The sequence below is a fragment of the Pholis gunnellus genome, assembly GCF_910591455.1.
Source record: "Pholis gunnellus genome assembly, chromosome: 21".
Taxonomy (NCBI): Eukaryota; Metazoa; Chordata; class Actinopteri; order Perciformes; family Pholidae; genus Pholis; species Pholis gunnellus.
In genome coordinates this window covers 9,584,596-9,600,305 of record NC_136548.1, presented here as the reverse complement: position 1 = coordinate 9,600,305, position 15,710 = coordinate 9,584,596, and the positions used below count along the sequence as shown (strand labels likewise).

The following is a 15,710-nucleotide window of genomic DNA, read 5'->3' as shown; positions in this document are numbered from 1 at the left end:
GAGGATGTACCTCCCTGAGAGAATTCCCCGGGGTCTGATAAGTAGGAGATTTATTCCTGTATTTAGGACTAATAACGGGAAGTATACATTTGCTAGTATTGCTGTGATATATAAACACAATGTTTATGGTAAAATGCTAAAAAAAATATAAAGAAATAATAACCTTTCAGTTATACTTTGTACTTGTAATAGCCTACTTGTTGGTTAATAGAAGGCGTTTATACGTCCTTATAAGCGTATTAACATAATTATGTGTTAATAAGACAACTTAAGTTTAATTAATATCACCATAAACCTGTTTGTTAGATTTTAAAACATTTTTAAGCAGTTATATAATAATTAACAGTTTATATATTCTCATAATTGTTCATTACAATATTACAGTACATATTTTTTGAGTTCAGCTAACTTACCTATTATGTAATTGTTAAACTTTTTTTGTGTTGCTTTGTTAGTATTAATACATACTTCATAATGCATTCATTAGCAGTTAACTGCTTTTTGCAGCATACCCATCTGGAATGAGCACTATATGTTGTTAAAGTTCATAAAATGTGAATAAAGAACTATATATAAATACAATGTTTTAGTAATGAAGTATAACAACAAACGTCATGGTGACAACACCTTTAATTCCTGGTTTAGTTCCCGGGTATTGTCCCGCTGCTTTATAGTTCCTGGAACTTTTTGTTTGTGATTGTTTCCGACAGACGTGTTTGGTCAAACCAAGAAGCACAGAACATAGAAAGCACAGAACACAGAATTTTTGTTTGCAACAGTGACATGTTCCTGGTGCTCTGGCTTTGTCTATACTTTTTCAGATTCCATATCTTCTTCTTCCTCGCCCTGTTGGAATCCGGTTGGTGATCTAAACAATTGTCTTCGACTGGTTCACCTGCATACCGGGCCCCAGGAGGTATTTATGGGTTTGAAACTCTCAATTGAGCATTTTTCCACAAAAGAAAAATGTGGGAATGTGATGTACATTCTATGTTTTAGCGAAACAATGTGGCCACAAGCGTGTAAGAATCACTTATCAACTTTAATAATTAAAAACAAGTATTTCATTCAATGTCAGCTATTAAAGTATTTGAAAAAGCTTGTTTACCTGTTTATTATCTGAAAATAATGGGAACTTAAAAAAGAATTAGTGTCTGAGCTTGCAGTATGTTCTTTTGCATGTCTGTCAGACCTGGTGTGGAAAACTATGTTTCCTTGTGATGAAAATGTCAACAAAAAAGGGCCAAACATAAAAATGTCCATGGTACTCTTCTGAGGAGACTGTCCTCATCAAAACACAGCATCTGTCATTTGTTCAAACAATTTAAAATGCTTAATTCGGCAAGCAACCTCTTGAGGAGGTTTGAACTCTCAGTAGTAACAATGGAAGCAGTGTGACCTTTTACAACATTTCAAAGGAAGGATATTATGTTGGCTGAATGGGTGTTCAAAGAATGTGACAGAGAGAGAGAGAGAGAGAGAGAGAGAGAGAGAGAGAGAGAGAGAGAGAGAGAGAGAGAGAGAGAGAGATCTGGGCCAGATAAATAATCCTTGACGTCATCCATGTTTCATAAAGATCTTAAAAACAGGTTAGTTGGCTTCATATGCAAGGTTACCGTACTAGCCCTAATATATTTTTATAAAGGCTCTCTGGCAACTCTGATTTTAAGGAGTCCATTCTGAAGACAAGGGGCATATATTGTTCTTTAAATCATCAACTGAGTATGGTAACTTGTCTAGGTTTTTAAAGAAAAAGAGAATTGAATTGCCAGTAATTACCATTTTTTACTGGAAGTTAGGCTGCTAGCAGTGTGCTCAATTAAAAACAGATGACTTTCAGTTGAAAACACAGCTATGTGTCTGATAGTTTTGAAGGAAAAGGAAAAAGAGATATGATGGGACATCAAGGGTAGAAAATACAACATAAGCAGTGTTTCTTATAAGTGCGATGAAGGATAAGTATGGACGATAACAATATGTCACTAAGCTGCAGTTTGTGAATTCCTTATTATTGGCATGCAACTGCCTAAAAAATGACTATATTTCATGTTGGATAAAAAGGGGTTGTCAGAGTCATTGCCTCTTACTGCTGGGTCACAGTGAAAATGGACCCAGATGGACGACCAGGACTCAGGATTAGATGTTCCAAAAAACCAAGTCTTTACTTAGCAGAGTCAGAAAAAAGAAAAACAGGTTACAAAGGAAGAGAAGGAGAAAATGCTGGAACGCTAGACAAAGGGGGGCAGACTAGTTGCTTCCGAAGACCCTGCTGGAGTTTGAGCAGAAGGAGTTTCTCGAGAACCTGCATGATTTCATCTGATTTTTACGTGGAATCCGACCCGGTGCACAATGACGAGCATTGAGAATAACTATATGGAAATAGCCAATCTTCTTGCTAATGATGTTGTTTATTTATGTAGATCATATAGATGCATCAGTATTACACTGAGACAAGTTACACGGAGTAACTTTAACGAATGAGACCAATAAATCTACAACCAGTCCTTGTAAACACACCCATTATGTCACCGATGGCTACGTAGGCTCACAATAATTACTCATAATCACTGCTCTGGAAAGAGAAAGCCACGCCAGGGCCATTGTAACTCGTCAACCCAACGAACTACGATTAAATAAGTTTCAGTGAGTCATTACACTACATTATGTTACATTGATTAGATGTTACATCCAGGGTGTGTGAGGAAACAAACCCTGAGTTGGTAATGGAAATATGATCTACCTCTGTTAAAAACCCATGTGATAAATTACATTTTTGGACAAGTAAAGTCATCTTTAACATGTTTAGTCTGTTCCAATGTTTTGGTTCGCCTATTGTTTTTTAGCCAGAAACTTCCTGAAAATGAAACTAATTTTGGCTTGATGTTGATTTGACTTTTGCCTTGTGAAATATCTGCTGCAATCTGTGTTACTGTTCCCGCATTGTGAGCTATAAGTGGAGAAAAATGGGTTTGAGATGAGGTTGCCTGTTCTATCAGTTCGTAAATCTATCAGAAAGGTATTTAGATGAGCTGCGTCCTTAAAGTGGGTCATTAACAGGAAGTAGTTGAACTGGAGTGTCTGGTTGAACTATAGAACGCAGGTATGTGGCTCAGTGGAACAGTGTCACAGCCACGTTGCCCGGGTCCAAACCTTTGAATCAACTAACCACTTCACGAGTGTAATGAGTTTATATTTCTGTCTGATATCAGCCACGTACTTCTGTCACATGTTTTCCTGTTTTTTTTCAATTCATGCTCAGTCTGCAAGTTTACTCACGACACAGGTGAGCTATCAAAAGTAGTGTCCATCTTCAGTACAGTATAAAACTGATTTGAGCTGAAATTCATCTATTTTAGACCACATGAAGGCAGAAAAACATGAAAACAAGCTGACAGATTCCTACTTTTACACGTCCAGTGGACGTGAAGCAACGTTCACATTTATTGAGTTTTTATTGAGTATACGAACCGAACAATATGTTTGAATAATACTAATGCATTTGGAAAATGCAGAAGCTTAAACTGTGGGATATATAACGCGCTCAACAAGGCAAACCACCCGACATAACAGACAACCTGATGTCTGACACTCCCACCACAGGAGAACAACATTCTACTCTGGGAGGCACGCTATGGTAAACTAGCTTAGCAAGAAAACCAACAACATCTCACGTGCTACAAACTCCCCCTGCAGCGTTTAGGTAGCTGCTCCCACGGCAATTGTTATATATCAAAGTAATAAAAGGACTTGGGGCGGCCGTGGCACACCGGGTTAATTAAGAGGGTTGTCCGGTAACCGCAAGGTTGACATTTCAATCCTTGGCTGGGGCGTGTCATGTGTCCCTGAGCAAGACACTGAACCCCTAACTGCTCCCCAGGTGCTTCTCAGCAGCACACTGCTCCCTTAAGCTAGGGATGGGTTAAATGCAGAGGTCAACATTTGTGTATATGACAATAAAAAGACATTATTATTATTATTTATGATGGCGTTTCTGCTTTTTTGTTGTATTGAACCGTGCCGTACCGAACCGTGGCACCACTGTATCGTATTGAACCGTTACACCCATAATGCTCATACATTTTAGTGATGGCAGTGCTTTTATGATCTCTTGTATTTGCTGTAGCACAGCACAACAGCCCTTTAGCTGCTCAATTTACATTCAGGACATTTGTTCTTGAGTCACATCATGCTGCGTATAAATAAGGGAAATAATTTGAGGAAGCATTTTACCCTCAAACAGTATCAATACGATTATTTATTTCCCCACTCATAAAAGCACAAGTACACTCACTGGAATAACAAATTATTTTTCATTTTTCATCATCTGTGCAGTGGTCAACAACTGTAATTATTGATATAGCATAATAGACAATAGTCTTGAATTACCATGAGATATAGTTGATTGAAGGTTTAAATTCTCCTGCATGTTTTGATAGAGCAAAGCAAATCAGGATACAATTAAATCAAGTAGTACCTACCCACTTTGATACAAACCAAAAGATGTGATCTTGATAATAAGATTGCATACTACATCAATGAAAATCACCAATGAAACATGATTTTCCAAGTAATTTGTTCACAAATATTGGGATGATAAGGAACTGTGCAAGACCGATAATTAGCGCAGTATATACGTCTTCGCAGCAGTTCCGATTAGCTAATCATCTCACAAGTGCAAGTCGTATGAAAAGGCACAGAGACATGCCAGCAGTAGCAGCCGTATGATGGCAGCAGGGGCACTGGATGCTGATTTGGTGGAGTAGATTTTCCTGTTATGAAGAGACTGTGTAGGCCGATACACGTTGTGATATCCTGCATGAGTCGGGAACATCATCATCTGGTGGGAAAAAAAAAAGTATGCTTTTGACTTGTTGTAAAAGGCCGCCTCTTTCATTTAAAATAACATTCCTGCACTAGTTACCCTGTTCGCGCAGTATAACCTGTTACAAAAGTGAAAGCAGCCATGCACAAACAATGTGTCTTGACAGGATGAACAAAAGAAGCTTTGAGTATAGAATACTTTGTAGTTTGTCCTTCAGACAATGTAATGTCAAATATTTTTGTATACTTGAAAGTTTGTTATTTCCCAGGCAAAAGTCAATTGCAACACACAGATCTGGAAATTTCTTTTAATTTCTTTGTGCAGTTTTAGTTTTTTTTTTAACCATCTTTTTAAAAAGTCGTCAACGCCGTGAGCTTCAACTAGCAAAGCATTAGATCATATAGTGTCAATGGTATCAAGGGTGTGGCACAAGTGAAGTACATTATCCAAAAACAGGGTGCAGCAATTAATTGTGGATGGATTAGCTGCCATCATTACTGTCAATGACAGTGGAGAACTGGAGAACCAATGGTTGGACACCAGGACCAATTACTAATTATAAGATCACTCAAACCTGAAGAACTTGTTTAACACTCATCCTACCAACTGGGGTTCCTTCACACCCCACAGGTAAACGTTTGTCATATCATTACAATTTTTCATGACTTTGTCATTCAATTTATTCGTCAGGGCGTCGTATCATTGTTTTCTGTTTTGATTAGTAACTGAAACTGTTTAAAGTTTAAATACCAATGTACCAATGCAGGATAATATGCTAACTATTTTGACAATCATTATGGTGTTCATTACTTTGTTTGTTGATTATACATAAACTCACTTAATATATCATTCTTATTGTGGCACACCACATATAAATCTTCAGCACCATGATGTTGAGAAGGACGTACCAGGTTTTTGTCCACCTTGACAGACTCTTTAAAGACTGTCCATACCACCGCTTCGTTACATGAAGGGGTGGTTAAGGAGCCGTTGTAGCGGTAGTATTGAGCTCGGTTAACATCGCCAAGCAAGTCATCAATGGAGATCTCATCTGTGACGTTAGCTTCTGAGCCTGCATGGGAGCCAAAATGCACAAGATGTACTGCCACATTGTTTTGAAATGCATGCAAACAAAGCAGGTATTCACTCACTGATGTTATGAATAGCTGAAATATAGCTGCTCAGTTTTTTCCAGGCCTCCATATCAGATGTGGGATGTGTCTACAGAGACAAACACGGTAAATGATGAGGGACATTTTGAATGTAGGAGTAACACAATCTGCTGCTTCAAGAAATCTACACCACTTGCCTCACGATGTTCTGAAGTGCTGCTCTGGGCATTCTTCGCCTGAAAATTAAACAGTACAAAGAAGTGAGTGATTATGACAAATCATTCCACAGCATTTCTTGTCATTTAGTGTCAGACATGACATAACTGTGCATGTATACGCATGAAACACTTAGCAATGGATGAGAGACAGTGACATTCTTGTCTCTCAGTAAATGGTTTCACCTGATGAGTGAGCGCCCAATTATTTTGGCACCCTTCTCTTGTTGTATAATCTATTTTGCTTTGGCTCATGTTTGCCAAGTGTCAAATGCCATATTGTGTTGATGGAAAACGTTTACATGTCATGTCCCGACGACAGCACTTGAAGGATCTGATTTTTACCAGCAGCAATAGTGACGTGGTATTGTTTTTACCTTGTGACTGTGTGTGCGAGTCATCATGGCAAAATGTAGGGCTGGAGACACCCACAGTAGCAGGAAGTACCACAGAAGCAATGGAGATCTTGTCTCCAGTCGTTTATGTCTCTGTGTCTCTGGCTCGGGCCACATTCATCTTCAAACTCAGCCTTTATTTTGATCTCAGCTACATACCTGTAAAGTTTTTTGATCGTATCTTGCACGGTTGTGATGCTATCGCAGTGACAACATCTGTCAACGGACAGACACACAGACATATAAACAAGTGGCTCATAAGTACTCATAACCTTTTCTGTGGCATATCTCCCTACAGCAGGCGTCTTCTCGGGCCATATTTTTGCCGCTTTCATATTTTTTGGCATGAATTTTCCAAGAATACTTTTAGTATAGTGTGTACATACTGGAAAAGTAACAAATTACAAACAAGTGTTGAGTGTGTGTAGTAATGCTTTGACTCACAACTACTGACTCATTACATAACTAGTCTAATGCACTAAATATTACCTCAATAAGGAATCCCAGCACTGCCAAACCATTAGGAGTCTCTAGTGCCTTTTCCAGAGTCAAATCCTTCCTCTTGTTCACTATGTGCATCTGGACAATGACACAATAATGACATGTAGTGTTACACAGGCAAAAACTAAATCTATTAGAAAACCACGCCTTCACTGCAACAACAGAGTAGTTCAATGCTTGCAATTACCTCCATTGGGTATCTCTTTGAATCCACTTTGTGCTCTGAGCCATCAGACTTATCTGAGCCCCAATGGAAGTGGAACTGAAGGGTGGAGTAGACATATCCCAAACCGCCCCCCGAGACCTCCACCGTGTCCTCTTTCAACACACACTTCACTGAAAGTTGAACATTATTTTCATTATTGATTTATCTAATAAACTGTCCCCCCCAAAAAAATAGCCTCTCAAAATGTTCCAGACCCCAAAGTAATGCCTTCAAATTGCTTGTTTGGACCAACCAAGTCTAAAACCCCAAAGATATTCACTTTACTGTGACATACATAAGACAAGCAACAACTATTCTGCTTGTTTAGGGATTCTTGATTCAATGATTCTTGAAAATCATTGACAAGCTGATCTATGTGTATGAACAGATTTATAAGTCTACCTTTGAGTCGGAAACAGCCCCATAATATGAAAGAACAAACCCGAGTGGCCTGTGTTAGTGATGCGCATGATGGCATGTTTGTCGTCAAACTTTGTAAAGTTGAAGGTGTCGAGGTGCTCGTCCGACACGGTGTCACGTGTCTCAATGTTGATGGGTGACTGCCGCTCACCGCCACATTTCGAGTGAGGCAGAATGTGCCAATGAGACGGCTTGTACTCTGATGGCAGAGAGGAAAAAATAAAAGTGTAAAACCAAATCCTGTAACAGCACTATCACTTTGAAACTGTCGTCAGATTTGTACATACCACAGGGTTCCTCCTCATAGCACCATGAATGACCTGAAGAATAGAAGTCATAGTTGATAGGTCAACTCAGTCATGAACATTACTGGTCTATATGCGAGTGTGATTTTACAACTCACTGGGGGGTAAAGGAGTTGCAGGGGAGGCGAACACGTCACGTCCATTCAGAGGTTGTTTAGGCCGATACACATCGGTGAGTCCTGTCTTCATGGGAAACCGCTGCACCTACGAACAAAACAAAAGGAATGTTCATTGTTTAACAGTGAAGTTATTGGCAGAAATAAGGCTGAGTTTTCCCCGGAGGCACAAAAGGCTTTAGACAAAAAAATGGACGGTTGATTGACTTAGACGCAAGTAATTAAATGAAGTTTCACTGCAGAAATCAACTTAAAATCAGTCATTTTGGCTCACTGTCTACCCGTTGCAAGTGTTTTACAAACTGGTATGTTTAAAGTAGAGGTCAGAGTCATGCACCTGCTGAACCACCTGACGCACAGCTCACATGTAGAGACAGGTGCGCCGGTCTGTCTTCCAACTGCTGACGGCTGTCAGGTAGATAAGATGAAGAGAATGATAATTTGTCACTCTGCAACATACAACACATGACTCAACTATCTGTACTAACCCACCATCTCATCTTTTGTTAGATTCAACAGAAAAACACGATGATCAAAACAGCACACCAGCATGTAACAGTATGTCCCGCCATCATTTTTCTCTGGTGATGTTCGCCAGATGGCGAACAGTGGTCACACGTGTCACAGCTTTGGTGTAATTCCCCTTGCAATAGGTCCTCGCAATTTTGTTTAACCAGTTCATCGGGAACAGCATGAACAATGCATTCATAGAAATGAATACATTGTTGTTGTCAGGGAAGAGACCAAACAAGGCTGCCAGGAACAGCTGGCAATATTCCACGGCCACTCAAGACAGATCATTCTGTCAATCCAATGACTTTGTTTACTGCTCGCTTTAAGTGCCATTTAGGTTCACTGCACTTCCTCTGCCTCTGCGTCTGGCCACCTGGTGGATGTAAGTCCAATCTTCACTCTCTTCTCGTTCCGTTTTCGGTCAAAACCAAGTCTTCAGAGGGAAATATCTCTCCCTCTCTTTAGCTGCTAAATGCTCCACTATGTTCACCAGCTAGTTGCTTTCTTTGTCTATCTGATGTTTGGTGCTGTGCAGGTAGTGTGCAGTCGCTTTTTCACAAAAAAACAGCTGCTTGCTGCGGCCCCTGCTATCAATAACAGTGAACCAAAACAGTGATGTACCAGGCAGACAGCTAAACGATAGCTGCAGATTCAGGTAACATTCTCTCCAGGGTTCACACGGCCATCTGCTCATAAATTGGGGGGCAGCAGTAGTTCTGTCCATAGGGGGGTTGGGAACCAGAGGATGGTGGTTTGAGTCCACCACATTATAAAGTGTGGACCGAAGAAGTTCACCTCCTGGGCATTGTCAAGTTGCCCTTGAGCAAGGCAATGAACCCCTAACTGCTTGGAGCACCTGACTATGTTGTAGCCCCACCATTCTGGCATCTCTCCACAACTAATGTGCATGTGTGCATAGAAACAGTGTTGTTGTTACTGTAACAATAGATTATATGCTTTATTCATCTTTTATTTCTATAATACTTGGCTTACCCTTCCCTTAGTGTGTTATACGACTTTGCTGCTGTAACACTGCAAGTCCAAATACTTTAAATGTTTGAAGGGCCCGTGCAGTCCTCTCTGTGCTGAGGTGTATGATTAACTATGGTTAGCTCACCAGTTTTTTGTTGATGTTTATTGGCTCTTGAAAGATTGTCCACACAACGGCTTCATTGCAGTTCGGGGTGGTCAGGGAGCCCAAGTACCGATAGAACTTCGTGAGGTCTACATTTCCAATCAGGTCATCGATAGAAATGGTATTGTTCATATCAACCTCTGTGTCTGTGAAAAGATGTAAGACACAAAAAAAAGGCTGTCATTAATTTGATGCCATGAACGTGATGTTATAAAGAATGCGCATTAGTCATCGTCAGGAGTAGTCTCACCATACGACATACTCTTTACATCAACCTCTCCTACTGCAGTTTCATGCCAGTAGCATGATTTCCCCTGAGGAAACATGACTCATCCATCAAAGATATCAAAGCACAGGTGCGAAACTAATTTATCACGGCACCATACTATCACTCAAATATGTTGGCTCTGATCCAGACTCAGGTTTTGATAGGATGCCAACACTGGCAGGATCTGATGTCTGAGCAAATACTTTAAGCATTAAGGTGTGACGCTTATTTGCGTGATTGTTGAGAGAAAAGCTCAATAAGTCAGGTCACCCTTTTGATTCTCTCACTGTCGTTCTCTCTCCACTCTGCTCGGCCATGCGCACTCTGCTTATACTGAATGGACATTGTGTTGATGTGCAGGCCTACAATCAGTGATGATGGCGAGAGGGAGGGTCAACAATTAGCCCATGCTGCACCTTTAACTCTGTCTTAAGACGTCCTTTCCTCTGTAGAGTAACGTAACAGCGACCGATGCCGATTCCTGGAGTGGTAGGCCCGGAAGTCGATCTCAGGGCTCCAACTTGAAGGGCATCTCAATTACTAAAATGCATCTCAAAGAGCTACACGCTAGTAAACACCGGTGTATCCTTTGCGGATTTTTTTTCCGGCATTACATACAACCGGAATATTCTCAAACCAAGCCTCTACTAATGAAACTGTCCTTTTGGATTAACTGGTTAGTTATTTAAGAGGATCAAACTTTCTACCCTTCACTGTTTCTACCCTTCTTGCATTCAACCCTTATTTGCTCTCTTTCTTGTCATGTAAACACTTGTATTTGTGTATATATACATCACTGAATCATATTACACTTTATTTACGTAGTACTTTTCATAAAAACATTTGTAGTGCCTCACACAATAAAATACATTAAGCCTATAACATATAAGCTGTGTTAAATAAAAATGCACGATGTCCTTCTTGTCACATTATGCCACGTTGTGAATTGAATTAAAAGTAAATATACAAGATCATAAACAGTGTTCAGGACAACTGTGGAGGCGAGGAAAGGAATCGAGGATGTACAAACTGGTCTTAGGTTTCTATCGGACCAATCACTGCGATCTGCTGCAATAATATTAGAGGAACAAACACCTACCTGTGACGTTTGTCAGGTAAGATGTGAGCTCTCCCCATGGTCCTGACATATCTCCATCGTCTGTTGCCTTTAGGGAGAGGACATCAATTACACTTGAAACATTATCTTGACAATGTAGGAATTAACTCCTTCAACGTGCATGCATTTTTTTTTATTTTTATCTGGAGCAGTCCAGTCGTCAGTGGGTTCTTCGTGTTCAGATGCAGCCATCAGAGAACCACTGCAACGACCTGTGATCTTAAGATGTAATAATCCGGCCACATTTCATAATTGCAACCTCTTTCCAATGAGCAAGCTGAAATTCTGCAAAAATGTTAATATTTTAATGACGCTTTCAAGGCCTTGTTTTCAGTGAATGGTTAGCAATCAATAGTTTTCTTTGTAATGATTTGAAATACTGGACATACATTTATGAAAAACCCAAGAGCAGCAATTCCCTCTGAATCCTCCGTGGCGTTGTCCGCAGAGAGGCCTTTCTTCAGACTGACTATGTGCATCTACGAAAGAGCACATGGATTGATAAGACAAAATGAAACAATGCAGTCTATAAAGAGGAGAGGCATGTTGTCTTAGGTGAATGCCAACCCATACTGTACCTCCATGGGATATCTGTGCCCATCAACCATGTGCTCTGAACCTGGATGATGTTCTGTGCTGCCCCAGTGGAAGTGAAACTGAAGTGTAGAATATGTTCCATTAAGTCCACCTCCACTCACTTCAACTGCATTCGCCTCCAATATGCATTTCACTAAAGATGGAAAAGAGTGTTTATGTAGTTACAGTCTGTTTGTACAGAAGTTTAACACATTTGATTTGAGTGCCTTTCTATCCCTCTGTCCAATACTGCATATAGTGTTCTATGCAAAAAAGAACAATGTTGTGTACTCAGTATCAGCTTGTGTACCTGTATGACCGTTGTTTGTGATGGACTTGATGACGTGTTGAGAGGAGAAGTTCACAAAGGTAAAGTTAAGCAGGTGATGGTCTGTCTTAACATCGCCGGTGACTATATCAATAGGAGACTGTCTTTTTCCTCCACAGGAAGCACCGGTGATGTCTGCCCAGTGTTTCGGGCTGTGCTCTGTGAAAGTTATTAAACTATTGTAGACTGATAATGGTTTGATCCAAATTGTACAGTCACATCTGTCTGTACTTACCACAGCCATGATAGCACCATTTATTTCCAGCGGCTGAAACAGAAATGTAGACAATGTACTGTGAACACTGCAGGAGCCAGCTGATACAAAAGCATCAAAGGATGGCTTCATCAGCATTATGTAATGAAATACTTCCCTGCCTGAGAAATATTGGGCCTGGGACCTAATAAAAGTGGTGGTTACCCAAGTAAAATGTATGAAACTTTCTACATTATGATTTTACACAAACAAGTGCAAATTACATGTATGTACATGCGTCCACAGGTGAACGCATTCTCACACGACTTCTCAAACACTTGTCCTCCATGACTTAACGTCAATGTCACTTTCTGCTGCTACCCGTGGGGCGTCCCACCAGAGTCTAGTACAAACGGTTCACGAGTTTGGTCATGGTACGGGAATTTGTTTAGAAGTTATGCGCCTGTTTACTGTTGGTCAGTCCAACTGTCCCCTTTTTGCCATTAGTCATGAACACAAACCTTCACACCACACTCTTGACCTCCATGCCAACTTTTAGCCTCCTATAAGGCAAATACTGGGTCACTAAAGGGTAGGGAAATATTTGGCGAAATAGGTAAAATTATCCAATATTACACAAAAAACAATTAGTAAAGTCGAAACCTGGAAGAAATAGTATTTTTTTTCTTTTCTATTCCATTAATCATGTCATGAACCCTCAGTTCCATCTAGCGATCCTCTGAGGGCCTACGACTCCTCGGTTGGGAACCACTAAACTAAACGACCGCATCTGCATCTAGTTGAAACGAGCTACACCTTCACCAGCTACAGGAGCCAAATGCTGCTCATGTGTTGTTATTAAACATCAACTAATGTGGCACAAAGCCATTCAGTTACTGTTACTTTAGGTGTAACTTCACCCCCAGGTATGAGCCTAACTCCACCCTCTGTGTAATCTAGAAACATTTTAAAAAAGTGGGCAAGGAGCTGAGAGCTGAAACCACACCCACTTCCATTTGACAAACATGGAACCACTGGACATTGGAAAATAATGATATGGTTCACTGACTTTGATGGATTTAAGATGTATCAGACCACAAATGAGACAATAATGACGCCCCGTGGTCCTTGCACCTCACTCGCCGCCGCTGGGAGACTATACTTTGCCGGGAGGAATGCGGATTTACCTGGTTTTCTAATGTGCTGATAGCTTAATTTCCAGTCCACAGTAAGGAGAGAACATGTGCTGGGATTCTATTGCTACACAGGGAATACTAAAACAGTGAAAACGATAGACAGTGTGGGGAGAGGCGAGCAGGAGGGTCCAAGTGGAGTGCTTTAACATTGTTTTATTTCATGATGTAGACTCAATCGCAGATTGGCATTGCAAGATTAGGGCAGATTTTGAGCCATTTTCAACAGTGAAATGCAGATTTATAAAAAAATTGGTAAGAAATGTCATTATTAACAAATGTATGTAGTTATTATTTAAACTATGATATTCTGATTCTGAATTTGCAATGTAATGATATAGTGGAAAAATGTCTCCCCAGGCAGAGGACAAAGTCTCTCTCTCTTTCTGTGTGTGTATAGTTAATCCAGGCTTTTCTTTATTTACTTAGCTTGGCCCGCCGGGCGTGCACTTTGCTAGCCCATGAAAGCTGCTCTGCACTGCGCTCATACGGCGGTATCCTGGTTGAGGATGTGTAGCGCCCATCCTCCAGACCCCCCCCCCCCCCCCCAGATAAACATTATCTGCTGCCGTAGTTTGCACTGTTAGCATTAGCCACTGGCTAGGCTGTCACCATGTAGAGAGCAGTGTGGAGTCAATAGACTTCTGAATAATCTTCCTGCAATCGAGGAGGCGGCAGTTTCAGGACCACATTCCTAGGACTTTCTTTTTAGGTAAACGGGCAGTTAGCACAGTGATTTTATTAAAATATTTAAACATGATTAAAATGGTAAAATAATAAGTATTAACAAGAACTACACTTACGCCTTACGCTCAAGGCTTTGCAAAAAATAGGGTCTTAAGCATGCGGGCCTAGCACTTTGGTCCTGAAAGTGCAGCTTGCTCTATTGCAGGAATATGCTTCTTAAATTCAGGAACTTTAAGGAGGATTTTCAAAGCAAAGCGTTTGTGGAGCAATTTCAACACTTGTGTACTTTTCCTAAGTAAAGTATCCGAGTACTTTTTCCACCACTGCAATAGGTACCAAGATCAAGAGGCCCGTGTTAGACCATGCGGTGTGGTGGACAACTTTAGTCAATGCGTTTTTTCCAAAACTTTTGTTGATTTAATATACTGAATGCATTTTAGGTTGCTGAACGTATGCTGTTCTAGTTCAGCTCAAAATTCCAACAATAGCTCCCTCATATCCTAAATAAATTAATATAATAATAATCCTCAAACATTACACATGATATACAGAAATTGATGAAGCTCACCAATTATAAATGTTTCCATTTAGTGAAAATGTATGCATTTTACTCACCACATTTTACCAATGCCCCCAAACTCAGAAACAGCAGAAGTAAGGAAAGATGCATCTTTAGGAGGAAAAGGAAACCGGTTATCAATCAAGGTTTCATGAAGTCTTTTCCTCAATGTCTGAAGTAACCTTATCAGACAGAGAAAACACCTCTATACCAGCCTCTGTGATGATTAAGCGAGCCCCACCGTACGCTACGTTGTATATTGAAGATCAAAAACCTTTATAGATAAAGCAATGCCCTTTGGCAACTCATGCGTTAGAAGTCTGACAAACATCCTACCTTACTGGCCTGGAGTCCTATACGGATTGAAAAAAAAATAGTTAGAATGAGGTGTCAAAATTGAAATATGTGTCCATGAGTCCAAACAAGTTCAGTGAGGACAAGGTGAAAAAGTGTCCCGAGTATCCATCAAGTCGGTCATAAGGAGGAGGAGGGACACACAATGGGAGGGGGGCCCATTGCGTATACAACACCACACCAGGATGGGGGAGACACGCAACATGACTGCGGGTCTCTTTTCCAGACATTGCAATCTAAATACAAATGTTTAGAGCAAGCCAATGATCTGGTAACACATAAGGGTTTACTCAGCAAAGTAAAGTTAGTTAAATGAGTCGTGCTCCTGGACACAGCACCCAGGTTTCCATACACAATACTGTCTCAATGTAAAGGTATGGCAGCATATTTTATGATTATTTTGTATTTATTTTTAAAAGAAGAGCCTTAGTTTAAATGCACTTTTTTGTTTTTTTAACCTTATGATGAAACTTAAAATCATTCATTTGAAACCTGTGAAATTAGGTATGTGGTATTTGACACCTCCGTTTTTATGGTCGTCACCAACAATGGAACGCAAATGAACAAAAGCACAATTCGGATAAAAGGATATACTGAAATTTACTCCATCCCTTTGAAAACATAGGACAAAGCTGGACTAAGCTTTTAATTCTCAGGTGACCCTGCAAACTGATACCGTATAGCTAAATAAGACTT

At 40.2% G+C, this 15,710-nt stretch overlaps 1 protein-coding gene across 1 annotated transcript; it reads right to left on the bottom strand.

Annotated features, from left to right (window-relative positions):
• Window positions 1–4,392: 4,392 nt before the first annotated feature.
• Window positions 4,393–15,071, bottom strand: LOC306713248 (uncharacterized protein). The gene is made up of 17 exons (XM_079182896.1): window positions 14,997–15,071; window positions 14,717–14,771; window positions 12,264–12,296; window positions 12,011–12,187; window positions 11,703–11,854; window positions 11,514–11,603; window positions 11,107–11,173; window positions 9,722–9,885; window positions 8,074–8,179; window positions 7,958–7,990; window positions 7,693–7,869; window positions 7,233–7,381; window positions 7,034–7,123; window positions 6,132–6,170; window positions 5,974–6,043; window positions 5,731–5,894; window positions 4,393–4,837 (listed from the first exon to the last, which is right to left on the bottom strand). Exons 2-17 carry the CDS (start codon window positions 14,769–14,771, stop codon window positions 4,667–4,669), a joined length of 1,737 nt encoding a protein of 578 aa, XP_079039022.1. The 5' UTR covers window positions 14,997–15,071; the 3' UTR covers window positions 4,393–4,666.
• Window positions 15,072–15,710: the final 639 nt, after the last annotated feature.